Here is a 16,976-nt window from a genome sequence, read left to right as displayed (position 1 = left end):
TCGAGGAAACATGGTATTATTCAACCTTGCCTTCCTGGGCATCTCACAGCTGAGATGAGAAAACTGAGATGTGAAGTGCTGATAGGACTTACCCAAGGTAAGACAGTGTGTCAGGCCAGTCCAGAGGCCTGAATCCCAGTCTCCTCTCTCCCAGACCAATACTACATCTGTAGTCCTCCCCGTGGACTACATCTGAGAATGTACTTAGAAATTCTCCGAATAAAATTAATCTGGATTTACATTAATTTAAAGCAAGCAAGTAAGCAAGCAAACATACACTATAGAGCAGCACTTCTGCAGTACTCCCTGGGGATCTTGTCAAAATGCAGATTCAGATTCAGCAGATCTGGGACAGGGCCTGAGACTCTGCATTTCTATCAAGCTCCCGGGTGATTCTGAAGCTACTGCTCTACAGGACACTTTGAGTAGCAAGGCTGGAGAGCAGTTTTAGAGTTGAGCAAAGTGAAAATAGGCCCAGGATACATCCCTGTACATTTACAAAGGTAAGAAGCAAATGACAGAAGGTTGTGACTGAAATATCTGGTACAATATCCTAGTTTACATGTTGTTTGGCTATTCTATATCCATTCATATTCCCTTTCCCATGCCTGCTTATTATGCAGCCTGGAAATATTAAATACTTGTGTTTCCAGGCTCCCTATTAGCTAAAGGTAATGATGTATCCCAATTCTGACCAATGAGACTAAAGCAACTATCTGCTGGGGTCTTCTGGTAAAGGAAAAAAACATAGTTGCAGATAAGACTGGGGAAACCTTTACATGCTCCTTCCTGCCTTGAATGAGGACCTGATACTGAGAGATGCAGCAGCCATCTGGTTACCACAAGGCAATAAGCAACATTCGAAGAAGAGTGAAGACAGAAAGAACCTAAAGCCTTGATGACAAAGTTGAACCCCTGCACCAGCCTGGACTACCCTACCATCAGACTTTCTGTGTAAAATAAATGAATGCATTGCTTAAGCCATTGTTATTATCACTGCATAAGCCATTCTGTTTTAAGCCTGATACATCTTCTAATTAGATAGATGTTTCCTCTCCTTCCAGTCACTTCAACAGTTTAGTTTTGTCCTTACTGCCAATCCCCAGACTTTAACACTCTATTTGTGTGCTCTAGCAAAGGGTTTCATTTATGTCCTTTTAGCTGCCAAACACAAGGACCTTTTCAAGCTTCATTCTATGTCAAATGGTCCTGGTATTTGACTCTGTTTATTATCCCTTCCTCTTTCCCCTACTGATTTGCATGGCATTGCTCTAGTCTGGTCCTCCTCCTCTGCCTTTACTGCTTCTCTCTGACTCTTCTGCCTCTGACCCCCATTAAATCTACATGCTCCCAAAACTTCCATCTTTGACCCTATTTCCCTCCAACCCTATGTCCTCCCTCTGTGTACTTCCATCAGCTCCCACAGACTCGACCACCTGCAACCATTTCCTTGAATAGTGGTAAACAATAGTTAGCATGCATTTTTCCAGAATGGTGGCGTAAGCCCAAGTATAGGCACAGCTCAGTGATATTGTGGGTTCAGTTCTGGACCACTGCAATAAAGTGAATATCCAATACGGTGAGCCACATAAATTTTTTGGCTTCCCCGGGCATAGAAAAGTTATGTTTACACTATACTGTAGTCTACTAAGTGTGCAATAGCATTATGTCTAAAAAAAAACACCAATGTACACACCTTAATTTAAAATACTTTATTGCTAAATATGCTAACCATCATCTGAGCCTTCAGCAAGTCATAATCATTTTGCTGGTGGAGGGTCTTACCTTCAATTTGTAAAAAATGTAACATTTGCAATATGCAATAAAGTGAAGCACAATACAATAAGGTATCCCTGTATAAAAAAGGAGTGATGTAGTGAGAACTAGGCTTCTTTCTCATGTTTAGCCAACCCTACCAGAGCAAAAAGTGTTTCTGGCAGCAGCACTCTTAGGGAACAAGGACCAAGGAAAAAGTTGCACAAAAATATGCTCCACATATCTCTGCTTACTATATAGTCACACTTCTTTTCAGTTGTGTAACCTTTGATAAATAAAGAAGCTATACTAACTGTGTGCGTATGTGTGTCGTAGGTGTATGCATATATTCACTTCAAGTACAAACAAAGTGCAACCCCACCTGAGACACTACACTGAAGTTATTTGTTCATGTTTGTTTTTTTCCACTAGAATGTAAGCTACTAAAAGTCAGAGGCTATCACTCTTTGGCGAGTGCTTATTGAAAAGAAGGGACACTTATTTGATGGAGTAGTTTAGGGCTATTGAGGACAACTGGATTCCCTGCATGAACTCTTGAGATCTCTTCTAGCTCTGTCTTCCAATGACCTCTCTTCTAGTTTGTGAGAGATAGTATATGTAAGTATTTAAATCACTTACCCTTATAGTGTATGTTCTACCTCCGACTCTGTCCCGGGCTTCTAAAACCAAAACATTAGCTTCATATTTAGCTAAAAGTTTAGCAGCAGACAATCCTAAAAGGAAGAGCAAAAAGGAAAACAAAATCGAGGAACATATTAATGTTTAAATGTGAAACACCTAAGACTTAACCAGGTCTACACATAAAATGAATTCAGAGCATTGTACACAATCCATTAATGTTATTTTCTTTCTAATAAATTCCATTACACTGTGATTAACTGAGCTACCTATTTTACAATCTATCATATATTACCTTATCTATTATACTTTTATTATCTATCATAAGGTTGGGTGACAAAATGTAGTAAGTTTTAAAATATATTTTTTGTTTTGGATGATAATCGAATCATATTTAAGAGGACTTGTTGAATCCCTAAATCAACCTTTATTGTGCACTTCTTCCAGAACTCCTGATTGTATAAACAGAAGAGTATGTTTTTCTGGAAACTTCTCCTGGCTACACCAGCACTCAGTATATCTGTGCTTTCCTCAACTTAAAAACTCCCTATAATCACCTCCTATGTTTTAATATCTGTATTACATGCTTGCTACATCATGTTTTCCTCACTAGATTCAAAGTTACCAAAGGTAGGAACCATGCTTCACACTTTATTCATTGGTTTAAAGCTGAGAACAGGTTTTACCTGTAAATAAAAACTTTCATAAAAGATTGATTTTAAGCCAGTATGGTAATACCAGAAAAGTAGAGACAATATTGTGGATTCACGTTATATTAAGGGTACATGCTATCAACATGACTTATCATCTTATCGTGGATGTTAATCTTGATCACCTGGCTGAGGTAGTGTTTTCCAGGTTTCTCCAGTGTAAAGCTACTCTTTTATCCCCCTTTCCATGCTGTACTCTTTGGAAGGAAGTCTATGCACAGCCTACACTTAAGAAGTGTGGAGTTATGTCACCTTCCTTGAGGGTGAAGTATCGATATAAATTATTCAGAATTCTGCTCAGGAGATTTGTCTCTTCTCTCCCATTTATTTATTTATTTATTTATTTATTTATTTATTCATTCACTCATTCATTTAGTCATTTATTTATATCAGCATGGACTCAATAGTTGTTTTATACTTTGGATTATAATCCAATACAATATTATTTATTTTGTTCCTCAAATTGTTCCAGCTTTGGTCTCTGGGAGCTCTTTTAATTGGCTCCTGTGTTTCTTTGACATGCACCGATCATTGTGCAGTGTGTGAGTGTGAGTGAGTGTGTGTGTGTGTGTGCACTTCCTTAATTTCTGTTATTACAAGAGGTTCCAGCCTCTTCTTGTAGTTCTCTGCCCTAGCCCTAGAACCAGCCATTTCTCCAATGAGCCTTGGTTCCTTTCATTGGAGAATAGTATTAGAAACTAAGATCAGGGCTCTAGGTGTGCCCATTGCTACTGGGATGTCATTGCTTCTAGGTCCTGTCAGCTCAGAATAAGGAAATATATGTGTGTACACACTTATTTTTAAATCTACATTTTCTGTACTTCTAATGTTATTTCATACCTAGTTATCTTTATACTTTTAATACAAAAAAATGAAGCGGACTACAGAGATAAACACACTTCAAGGAGAAAAAAAACAAAACATTAGTTAGAATATAAGGGTGAAAGAGAAATAAGAATGACACCAGGGATAAAATTAGTAAAATGATACAAATGATATCAAAATATGTATACAAGTGGTTGAGGAGAGGAAATATTCTAAGTGATTTTTAAGCCTAGTAATTTGATAGCTCACTTCTAATGGCATATACCCAAAAGACAAAAAAAGAACCATAAACACGTTGTTCAGTAATCATTTCATTGGTACTAGTATTGGTATTGTTATTTCAAAGCAATTATGTAGGTAGTGTGGGATAAAGAGTCTGACAACATTCAAAATGCAAAAACCTGAAAACAGGAAAATAGCGGATTATGGTAAGGCAAATCTTTAACAATTTTGCAATTTAAATAGGAATGATGAGTTTAAAACAATACAATTCCTTTGCTGATTTCTCTCTCTTCAATGATTTGGGTTTTACAGAGACCAAAATAAAATAGGTTAATGGATTTATTAGGGAGCTTTAAGAAAAAAGCAAGTCTGCTAAAAGCACACCTCGTTTGAGAGTTCAGACAATGGTAATCCCAGTTATTAGATCAAGAGAGCCTGGGTGAGATGCATGCAGCCAGCTTTGGGGTTGCCATGGCAACCTCAAACCAAGCTCTAGCTTCTTTCCATGCCACTGCCCATGGAAACTGTATTCCCCCAGATTCTGCAGTATTTCCAGTGTCCTGAGATGGTTATTGTCCCCATAGAAATGGTACAGGAAATGACTTAACCCACACAGTACCTGGAGAAGGAGTTAATAATATCTGCAATGAAGCTTTCAAGGAAATGGTCCTATTTACATCCCTTCCTGGAATGTAAATCTCAAGTATCCTGTCACTGTGGAACCTAGCTTCACATTTATCCCTGAACCAAGGGCCTTTCCTTTACCTTACCTCTTTAAGCATATTCACAATGCTGTATTTCAGAAAAAAACAGAAAGAAATTGGTCCATTTTGCTCGTGTGACCATTTCCAGTTCAATATCTGTTTTTCCTTCTACAACAAATGCTCTAGAGTCTCATCTTCTTCACTAGAACAAACCTGGAAATATAGTGTATTCCTGACAAAAAATGTCCGGTAACCCTACTGTCAATAAAGACAAGTGATATAATCATCTGCCATACTCTGTCCCTGTTACCGTGTCTTATTTTTCTTCTTAGCACACATTGCTACCTGGCATATTATAAATACTAATAGTCCGCAGATTCCAAATACTACTAGTACATTTTCTGGTTTTTGAACCAGTATAGTATTGCACTTTTTATCAAAAGAGAACAGAGAATATCAATATACATACATGTTTGTCTGATACATACAGCTATTCTAGCTATCCCAACATTCAGCTGTATTTTGTGCTTCCTTTCAGAAATAATTCTCTGCTTTTGAAAATGCCAAATCTTTGAATTCCTTTGATAAGCTCAAAGACAGTGTTGTCTCAAATGATAAATAGATGAAAGCTAACAATTAACTTCAATTTGCCCTGAATTAGACAGACTGGTTGTCTAGACAGTCCTAATTTATTTGATTATTGTTCAGCATTCATCTTCACTTTAGATAAATAGATCTCACCCAAGTTATGGAATGCAATTACCCCTTAATTCATTATTCTCCCCATTCTTTCATTGAAACTTAAAATACACCAAGGGCGCTCCACACCACTGTCCTCAGATTCTACACACTAAGTTGCACTGTGGTTTAAAGCAGTAGGTTTCAAAATGTTTTATGGAAACCTAGTCCTCAAGATGCTGCAGGGAAAAGTATCAATATTCATGGAGGTTGGGACATCTTACGCTGTTTCTCCCAGTGTGTAGTGTATACTGACATATTAAAGGCCCTGGTAAGTACTACAGTGGAGAGACCTGTTTAACACAACATTTCTCTACTCTCTATCATAAAAACAAACAAACAAACAAACAAACAAACAAAAAACTATACCTCAAAACACACTTTGGGAAAGCTGATTTCATCTCTTAAAAGATTGTTCAAATATTTACTGTAATAAACTCCCCTGGGCAGGGTCTCAGGTGAACAATGCCTAGAGCGCAAGCTAGGAGTATTGAAGCAAAGCTTTAATGTAGCCTTGGCTTATGCTCTGTTGACTCTCCTAATTCTTCTTGTTTATTCCTAAAAGTGACATGTTCTTCAACTCTGACATCTGTCACCACCTAGTAACATGTATAGTATACATCACATATTAAAATTTTAAAGTTAATTATCTATTATTCAGTGAAGTGGTATCTGGCCAACAGAATTCTTACGTAACTGCACGTTTGGACTTTTGGACGTTTGGACTTTTGGACGGAATACTCTGAGGACAATAAAAAGTAGAGTCAAACATCAGCTCATACTGAAGTTTTAGAAGCAATATTCCCGAAGCAGAGAGCAAAAATCATAAATTTTGCTCAAGGTGCACATAGTGACCACCCAATCAAGAAATATTTATTAAATGAATGAACAAATGAATGAATAAATGAAAACATGCAAAAAAGTCTCTAAGCCACAGCTCACAGTGAACTCGTTTGATCTGGAAATGGTTACTTTAAAGGTCATCTTTGTTACATTTCCAAATTTATTCAAAATTTACAGTACTTCTGTCAAGCATTACTTCCTCCATGAAATCTTTTCCTTGTCACTCATTTCCTGCTCTCTTTTCTGTGTCACCACTGAACCCTTGAACCAACCTCAAGCACCAAGAGCACTTCAGGCTCGTAGTTGTAACCACCACTACATAAGAAAGGTCCAATGTTTCATACAGTCACTGGAGAGACAAATGAATTGACAAATAAACTAGAGAACTTAACCATTTGGGTCTGAATTTTGTCAAATGCTTCAATTGCCAGTGGTCTTTGTAACTTAATTACACATGTTTATTAAATTAGAAACGTATATAGACATGCAGAGTATAATGACATTTCAGTTAATGACAAATGGGCATATACGACGGTGGTTTACCATAGAGCCTAGGGGTGTAGTAGGCTATACTATCTAGGTTTGTTTAAATGCATTCTGATATTTGCACAATGATGAAATCGCCTAATGATGTATTTCTCCGAACATATTCCCTCATTAAGCAGTGCACGGCTGTATTTAACATCAATGGCTTCACTTCAATATGTGAGATATGCAAATACAAATCTTGGAAAACTACTGAAAAAAAAATCATGTCAACCACCACAGCCTTCCATTTTCTTCACCAATGTTTTCTCCCCAAATTATTTCTTTTCAAACCATGTCAGGTTCACTGTTCTATTTACCATGGTCTTAATGTAAGAAATGCAGATGCCTTACTTTTCAGCCAAGCTATCTTGACTTTTTATCACTGTCTATTTATAAATTCATTAGTAACTGTCTAATAATGTAACAAATCTTTTTAATTCTTATTTTTCACCACTTCAGTAAACTCTTAGTATGAGCCCAAAATATTTACACTATAAAGGCAATGACACTGAAGAGGTTTCCATAACATCCGATGTTGGCCTGGTGCAGGAAAAAAAGTCTATGCATAAATTATGCATATTTTTTGGTGAAAAGTTCCAATATCATTCATCAGCTAGTCAAAGGGACCTTTGATCCAAAGTTTAAGAACCACTGATCTAAACTATTCAAACAATCACTACACATTATCCTAAACACACTAGGAATGACTTTTTAAAAAGGAAATACATTCTTTATATGAAAGTCATTTGACCTAATAGGGTGCTCCATATTTTTAATTTAAATGTTCATGAAGCAGAAACATTATATGTAATATATTCTAAAATATAAATTACTGTGAAACAACTGTCCCTAGGTTTTAGAGCATCAAGCCTCAAAGTAAAGCAACAATAAAATTTACTGCAGTTCTATGAATGAGCCTATAGAGCAAGTCCAGTGAGGCAGGGTATAGAAAGAGCACTGTCTTGTTCGTCAATATTTTAGGGGTCCAAGGTCAAATTATGCCGCTAACAATTTTGTGGCATGTGGTAATTCACTTCACCCCTGTGAATCTCCATTTTGGTCCTGTTGAGCTCTTACAGGTTGCAATTCTGTGACCCTTGAACATGGTTAGTATGTAAGTCAACTCCCAAAGCTTATTATCTGATTTTTATGTTCTTATTGACACTGTTATCTAATCAATTGATTAATATTGCTACAAAGTAGGGTTTTAATTATTCTGGCCTAGCAAGAACTAGAAAAGGGCTTTTAACTAAGTCTCAGAGGAGCCATGGGCAAAGTATGAATGAGCACCTATAAGAAAGATCCAGATGCTGATTTAAGTTAGTGTAGAATGTCAGACTACAACATGGAAGAAAAAAATGTTGAGGGGGTGGGGTCTGAAAGAGAAAGCTGAAGAGACAGATCTTTAGAAAGCCAACTAATTACTGAAAAATATACTGGAAGATATGTCATATTGAACTTAATACAATCTCTAATTTTACAAGATGACAAAACTGTGGTTCAAAGATTTTAAGCTGCCCAGTTTCATAATGTTAGATGACAACATAATAAGGAATAGAGCATCCAAGGAAAATACAAATTGTTGGTGAAACTATAAAATATTTTTGAAAATAACAAGACAAAACAGTCCTAATAATCATCTTGTCTCAGACTTTACATTTAAAAATGTAACTAACCTTCTTTTGATTCATTTTATGCAGCTGTAATCAAAGTTAAAATGAAAAGTAACTGTCATTATGAAATCTATCCATTTCATATACATGCAAGCATAGTCTTCAAACAAGTGCTGATTGGATGTCTACACTCTTGCAAACCCCTGTATGTGATATAAACCTACAATATAACTTCAGTCTTTCTGGGTACACCTGAATCCAAATACTGGCAAGATTTGTCATATGTAAATGTTTGTCATGCCTACACGACGACTGTATGAACCAATATTCTCCAATAACAGGCTTCCACATTTCTTTTTTTCAATAATTGGTCTCTGGGATCCAATTATACTATAGTTATTCTAATACAATTATACTTTACATCTATTGCTAAATATACTTTTCACATTAGCTGATGATTATGTATATAGACAAATCAATTAGTATTGGCAAAATGCTAAAACTGCCCTTTAAATGTCAAATAAACTCCAAAGTTAATTAAACTATGAAGATATCAAAAAATCAGAACCCAAATAAATGTAATTCTTGTATTCTGTGATCAACATAAAAAGTTTATAAAGCATCTTAGTTTATTTTTGAGAAAAAAATATAAAATAGGCACAGAGAAGTATCCTAAAAGGCACAAAGTTCAAGCTCAGCCAGCATTGAATCTCAAGAGTATCTAAATAACTAAGACATCAAAAATAAGCAGCATTTTTTTGATGTAAGCATTTCTTAATCACTACAAAACCACAAGAATGTGCTGCCAAATTCTGGGTTAAAATGCTCTTAGCAGAAATGATTCCTCAGAGTGAAGTATTTTAACAAAAAGGGAAATTGTGGTATGTTGTGGACACAATTGTCGAAATTCAAAACACTATTAGTCAATCTTCTTGCAAAATGGCTTTTGCGTCTCATGACAGATTCAAACCCTGCTGATTTTATACAGCACCGAGTTCAAGGCCACTCATGCTCTCATTTCTTTTAGTGGAGCTCAGCACGTGGATAAAAATATAGGGGAGTTCTGTACTGCTTAAACACTATTTGGAAATATCTCTTTCTACATGACACTTGGAACTTAATTTCAAGAAAACATGATAAAACTCTCTAATCAGCAAGGACTGTCTAGCGTCATGGCTAAAGTGTTTTTACTGTGCACTTGCTAACCATTCACAGCTCACCCAGGCACAAAAACTATGGGCAGATGTGGCACACTGGACTCACCTCAATGGCTACCAGGATCACCAGAGGCACAGTAGGCAACTATTTTCCTTCCCTGGAACTTTTGCCATTGGTTTCAATGAAACACTGCTCATGTATGGCTCACAGCCTCATGACTCTGTATCTGTGCTCCTCCAGTCTCTCCTGTTTGGTGTGTCTTTTTTATATCCTCTTAAAGTCCTACTTACCTGTTAAAGCCCTACTTACTTCTCAAGGTCCCAGCACTTTGCTCATATTCATAAATTAATATTTCTCTCACTGTATTAATATCAATTATTTTCCCACTTGATTACTTCTTGCAAGAAGACAGGGCCTCTTTTCTCATGATCTAGACAGTGCTTGGCATATGGTAGAGGCTCCCAAAATGCTTGACTGAGTCCAAGCACCAGAGCCACCTCTGCTCATAATGAGCTGCTTTGAGGGATAGAGCATTCCCCTTCCCTAGATGTGTTCAAAGCTACAGCCAGATAATCACTAAGGAGATGCTGTGGAGAGGATTAAAATCTTATGTGATTGGACTAGACTGACATTTAAAAATCCCTCTGGCCCAAAGAATCTTAAGTATGCAGTGTCCCCTGGAGGTAGGCTTTTTTTTTTTGTTTCTCCCTAAAGAGAGTCAACTCAGACATTCTCAGTTAAGGGCAGATTTTAAAATCTTAGGCCACTGGGTTTTTGTCATTTGTTACATTTGTGTCAGCCCATGAGTAAGAATTAGCATTTAAATTCAGCGATTGAACTGTTAAACTAACAGAAATAGAGACAAAATAAGTGTGAATTGTTAGAGATAGATTACAAGATCTACAAGAGAGAAAAATCAAGGGGAGCCAGAGTGATCAAGGAAAGGATCTTTAATAAAGTATTAAACAATAGATAAGATGTAAATGGTCAGAGAAAAGCACTTTCGTGCTAAGAAAATCAAAAACAGGAAAGGAATGGAGGGACAAAATAAACCTAGCATATCACTGACAAGAGAGCAGTGTGACTAAAGCTCAAGTCAGTGTTGGGGAAAGTGGGAAATGCTACTTGTCCAACAAAGTGGGGCCAGATAATTGGTGGTGTGGAGGGAAACTTCAGCAGCTGGTATTAGACCATTGAAGATCCGGGGCAGAAGAGTAAGGTGATGAAAGACGTGTTTAAAAAATCAAGTCTGGGAGAACACTGCAGGATGGACATTAAGGGAGAGCCCAAAGTAAAGGGGAGATACTGGGAAGAATGTCATAACCTAGTGAGCTGAAAGGGTCAACGTTCGGTCCTGGGGACAGGGGAGTCACTGGGAATGGAGAAGAAAAGAGCCCCAAAGAGGAGTTAGAAGGATCTATTGACTGGGCATAGAAGTTATAGAAAAGGATGTGTCAAAAATGATGGAAATGATGGTCATGCCAAGACAGTCAAGGAAGTGAGAAAGAGAAGCTAGGTTGGAGGGCAAGGAGGCTTTTGGAGGTGTTGAATATGAAGTAAGAACAAGACATGTAAGTGTGAAATATCCAGGAGCAGATAAACTATGGGACAGGAGTTTAGAGAAAGAAAAGGATTCAAATTAGAGACATAAGAGCTTTCTATAGATAAAGGAAAGCTGAAAATGAGAAAGAGAGGGAGAGAATGCGTAAGAGCACAAAAATGATGAACAGCTGAACCTCAATGCCATTTCAAAACTAGAAGTTCACAAGAATATGGGCACGATGAAAAGAATAGAAAAGGAGCAATCAGTGTGTGATAAAAATTCAGGATCCAATAGTGTTACAGAAAACATGAAAAGAGTTTCAAAAAGGACTTGATGATGATAGATGATGGATGATAGATAAGGGCCAGAGCATGTAAAAGTCACAATTATATTACTTACAAATGAACAGGGTTTTTTCTCCTCTCAACTACTGACATGTAGTATATAGAATTATTTAATTGGTCAGTGAACAGAAAAAGGCATTTTGTAACTGCAAGCTATGCTATTTTATGTATCTTAATGACAAAAGAGAGATACATTAAGATGTTTGTATTCTTTGTGCAGTCAAAAATAGTCATACAAAATGAAAGATAATTTTGTTAATATGGAACTAATTTTGAGGAATGTTGTTTAGAATTTGTACTCTTCTGTGAACTAGTTTGTTATATAACAGGAATAATATGGCAGATGTTGAGTATTGGCCATGTAAGTTTGTGGGTAACATATTAAAATGTGCAAGTCCTAACAAAACTTATAAGAAACATCCAAAACCATTTAAAACTGATATAGGGACTATTAAGTAACTCATGGGATACTGCTAAACACAGACAAAGATGATGTGTTCCTGAGTTCTCAAGAATCCTTGGGAAGTAATGCCTCTCATCTGCTCATGAAACACCCAGTCTGTGTGCAGGGTTTATCCAGAGTCAGACTTGCATCTGTGACCATCTGGGAAGGCACCATCCCCATAAGGCAATGTTTCTGGTCAGTTTTGGTGTTAAAATCACTCAAATCTGACTGATAAAGACGATATCAGAGGAAGCCCAGTGCCTTTTCCACTGTCACTGATGGACTAGAAACTGGCTTCTGGAATAGGAGTGTCAACTCCTGTGCAAGAAATGCCCTTTACTTCCCCCAAATGGAAATCAACAAATAAATAAATAACAGCAACCATGGACAGATCCAGGTTTTGAGGGGCCTGAAGCTTATAGAATTTGGGTGCCCCCTTTAAGGAAACAGAATGCAAAATTACAGGTCCAAGATTCAGTATGGCACTGGTTATTTAGTTAGAATGAGAACCAAAACGGACTGAAACATCCAGAAGCCTTTAAAATTGAGAGAGGGACCAAAAAGCATAAGGATCATCAGCTGCACGGTGAATCCACCTCTGCTCACCACCAAGAATTTATAGTAAAGTGTGGAAAGGGAGAAAGAGCAGGTAATCAGGCAAGGAAAAATTAAAGACAAAACTATCCTGAAGAAATAGTGGCGCACAGAACAAGAAAAAGACAAGAATAAAATCCCAGAAAGAACCCTGAATTGTAAATATGGATGGTATGGAGATAGGAGGCAGAACTCCAAATCAATTTGCACAACACATACCGTATTTATTTTCCAGTGATCCACAAACATATTGCGTCTAGGTTTTTGGAAACACCAATCCACTTCATTGCAGGCACTCAAGTGTTTGTTGAATGAATGAATGATTGAATGTAAACAAGGGAAATACTTCTTTTTCTTACTCTCCACCAGGCTCTGCTTTCCTCTGATGCTCCAACATACATGCATGTTTTTGCCGGCACTGGCTGGAGTTGTCAAAGCAACAGCTTATGCCAGTCACTTCCCTGACAATTAAGACTGTTTATTCTCAACAGGTCAAGTCAAAAGCTATCTTCACCCAAAACTAATTTGTAAGCATGTGCCGTCTCCTCAAAAGGATTATACATAAAAATGGCTACTGTGGGGCTACCCTACTTACTCCCTTCCACCTTCTTTCTCCCCCTTTCTAAATCAGATCCTGCAGGTACACTTCAGAAATTAACACCCTCCTTGGTCATGGACAGATTAGTGTGGGATTCTAGCTAGGGCTGAAACACAATTCGTAAATTTTAAACATTTTTACCAGTTATGACAACATAAGTAACAATTTAATATATCAGCCATGATGAGGTTTCCAGGAAGATACTGAAAAGCCTCATGCACACTCCATTGGTCAGCTACAAACCCCAGCCAAGACCTGAGAAACCCAGGCTCACCAGCTGGCTCAACACAGGACAAGATTCAGGGGGTGGGAGTTCTTATTAAAGTACACGACAGGGCATTTGCTGAGCTGCACTTGCCCCCTGCTTCACAAAGGGATTCCCTTTGAGCAATAAATGTCCTATACCTTCCCACAAGTTCTTTAAAAACAGCGGGAATAGGTTAAAACTAAGAGCCCACCCCTCTTTTTCTTTTTCTATTGTTTTTTTTCTTTTAAATTCAGGTAACATAGGTTAATAACATTATATGTTACGGGTATACAACATTATAATTTGATATCTGTGTACATTATAGCATGCTCACCACCAAAAGTCTAGTTTCCATCTGTCACCATATATTTTAACGTTTTCCTTAGATTCTTCCTCCTTCCTCGTCACTTACCAAATTTTCTAAGGAAAAGTGCTTTTAAAAAGAGCAGGACTGGAATAACACTATTGCTACCTCAATACTACAAAAATCCGCGTACTGATGTCCTTTGCCAGTTTAGGGCATGAGGACTTGAAATTAGTGAGGCAAAGCAGCCATCTCAGATATTAGAAGTGAGAGTCTTAAATGGGAGAAAATCATTTAGCCACTTCCCGGCTAGCTGATTTGACCCGAAACTCTCCAGACCTCAGTTTCTTGGTTTTGAAAAACGGGGGTTAATATATTACCCAGCTCACAGGACTGCTGAGGATTGAGAAAATCAACATCAAGTGCTAAATATAATTAACTGCACAGCAAGAGCTAATTAAATGTCAACATTTAGTAGTAGCAATAAATTATTGTTCCTACCTCCCCCAGTTCACACCACCAGCAAAGCTGGCCCAACCCCCATTCCCGCCTAGCCCGGCAGGGCCAGCCACTGTTGAACTCTCCAATGCAGGAGACAGACCACCCCCAAACGCCAGGGCGCTGCTGCAAATTCCCCACCCCGGGACCAGCAGGGGCCCTCAGAGGCCCTGAAGCTACCGCTAAGGTTCACACTAACCTGAGATGCCGCCTCCTATCACGACTACGTCGAACATGTGGCCCTCGACACTCGCCTTCTCCCGACTCGCCATGCTCTGGTTGACAATCTCTCCCGGGGTGGGTAAAGGAGAGAGGCTGGCCAAGGGCGAGGCGGACTCTTCTACCGACTCTTGAGGGGAGCCCGGGGGCGGAGCCGACTTTTCTACCCATAGCCAGGCGGAGCCCGGCATTGAGGGCGGAGCGTACCCTTGTATTGATACTCTGGGGGAGTCCGGGGGCGGAGTTGCTCCTTCCACCAATATTCGAATGGTACCTGGCACTGAGGGCTGGGTGGACCCTTGTGCCAACGCTCGGGAGGAGTTCCTACGCATAAGAGGTCTTTGTACCGAACCCAGGAGGGAGTTGGGCACTGAGGGCGGGGCGGACTCTTGTACCGACTCTTGTGAAGAGCCATAGAACGTGACAGATCCTTGTACCGAACTCTGGGAGCTGAGCACTGAGGGTGGAGGGGACCCCTGTATTGACTCTAGGGAGGAGTCCGAGAATGTGACAGATTCTTGTACTGAACTCCGGGGGGAGCTGCGCACTGAGGTCAGGGGGGACCCCTGTACAGGCACTCTTGGGAAGCTCGAGAACGTGACAGATTCTTGTACTGAACTCCGGGCGGAGCTGAACGCTGAGGACCGGGGGTACCCGGATACCGATGATAGGGAGGAATTGGAGAGCGGGACAGATCTTCGTATGGGTACCCAGGGGGAGCTGGTCGTTGGGAGCTGGGTGGACCCTTCTAATGACACCTGGCGGGTGTTATCTGGTGTAGGAAGTACTTGGAACGAACCCCGGGAGGAGCTGGGCACTGAGGGCGGGGCGAACCCATGTACTGGCAGATCGGGAGTGTTACTGGGTGTAAGAGGTGTTGGTGGTACCGATACTCTGAGGAAGCCGGGCATCAAAGGCTGGATGGATCCTTGTACCGACTCTCGGAGGGTGTTATTGGATGTAGAAGGTTCTGGTACTGATACCCGGGGGTTGTCGGTGTCCAGGTTGGACTTGGGGGCGGCTCCCTCGGAGGTGCTCGACTGGGTGGCAGCCTCCGGGATCCAGTCAGTCAGACCGTAGGCGGCAAAGCCCCAGAAGCCAATGTCGTAGTCGATGTCAATTCCCGGGTCAGGACTGGAACTGAGTTGGGAGGGCGCGCTGTTGTTCCAGAAGTCGGCTGCATCGGGTGTGGAAGTGTTCACCTGGTGACTGGAAAGCAGATGAGAGGTGGTCCGCGACTCAGAATGGATGTTCGACCCGGACACAGAGGACCGGGCCGCGCCCAAGGTGGAGGCTGGGTCCGGGATCTGGGCTGCGGAGGCCCCAGCTTCAGGCGCTTGCTCTGCCTCTCGCCCACTCCCGCTGCCACCGCCACGGTGGCTGCCGCTGCCCAAGGAGGCAGCGGAGTTGTGTGAACTCATAGTTTAGGAGTGCGCGGGGCGGGGTTGGAGGTGACTTTCTGCTCTCCTCAGCTCCTCCTCCTAGGCCCCGGCTTTTGGGGCCCGGCTGTCCTAGATTCGCACTCACGAAGGCCCGCCCCAGGAGGCTGGACCAGTCAGGGGCGGGGAGACCCGGCGCTGGTGAGGCCGGGCTCCGTCTTCCCCGTCTGCCTGCCGGGCGCTTGTGAGCGGCTTTCGTAACCCCAGTTGCCATGGGGCCGGGCGAAGCCACGAGGGGGTGGAGTGGGGGGGTGGCGGTGGCCTGTCGACAATGTGGTGGTGGCCGGGCGAGAATGTGGGCGTGGCTGTTTGGGGATTTCAATTTTATTCTTACGCTTTAACTAAAAGGAGACTAGACCGGGGTGGGCTTAAGGAAGCGGGTACTTGAAGGAAGCGAACCTGACTCGTAGGGTCGCAGGACCGCCACCGACTTGGTTTGGCTCGTTTGTGACGTCACAAGGTCCGGGTGAGGACTGCGCAGCCGCGCCCCCTCCCTAGGGAGGGGGCGGGGTGAGGTTGTAACCGTCACTTGGGGAGATGGCAATTACTGGTTTTCTATGGGGTTTTTCAAGCTGGGGTGCTTAACCAAAATCGAAACAAGTAGGCGAGAAAATTGAGAACTCAGCTATCACAGATTAAAGTGGGACCTGCAATTTAAAAGCGAAGGTCAAGGGATGGCTAAGGTGCAGAAACAAAACAAAACACATGGTTCCCCATCCTACTGAAAAGAGATATCTAGTGCATATATTTTACTGTACCGCCAGCCTCTTGTCTTGCTAGTTTTATCCCTTAAATTTCCACTTTATCCTCCTAGAGCTGAATTTGTCATCATTAAACACTCAAAAATAGATGTAATCATGACACGAATTCAAAGTAAATAATGAGAACTCTAGAAACTTAATTTGTATCCGTTCCCACCTATAAACATTTCTCCGGACTACCCCTCACCCCATTCTGTATCAAACAATATCTTGTTGAAGAAACTAAGGAAATACAGATTTAGTCTTTTC

The 16,976-nt window shown here is 40.4% G+C and overlaps 1 protein-coding gene across 1 annotated transcript in view; it reads right to left on the bottom strand.

Annotated features, from left to right (window-relative positions):
- The window catches only part of LOC109438127 (amine oxidase [flavin-containing] A), a 59,374-nt gene extending 43,474 nt beyond the window's left edge, over window positions 1–15,900 (bottom strand). The window contains exons 1-2 of the mRNA XM_019717753.2: window positions 14,508–15,900; window positions 2,395–2,489 (exon numbers count right to left, since the gene is read on the bottom strand). Coding sequence (XP_019573312.2) covers window positions 2,395–2,489; window positions 14,508–15,438 — 1,026 coding nt within the window. The 5' untranslated portion in view covers window positions 15,439–15,900. The remainder of the gene's footprint in view (window positions 1–2,394; window positions 2,490–14,507) is intronic.
- Window positions 15,901–16,976: the final 1,076 nt, after the last annotated feature.

Source organism: Rhinolophus sinicus, chromosome X (assembly GCF_036562045.2).
Source record: "Rhinolophus sinicus isolate RSC01 chromosome X, ASM3656204v1, whole genome shotgun sequence".
In the NCBI taxonomy this organism is placed as follows: domain Eukaryota; kingdom Metazoa; phylum Chordata; class Mammalia; order Chiroptera; family Rhinolophidae; genus Rhinolophus; species Rhinolophus sinicus.
The sequence above is the reverse complement of the archived record's forward strand: the minus strand, read 5'-3'. Positions and strand labels throughout refer to the sequence as shown.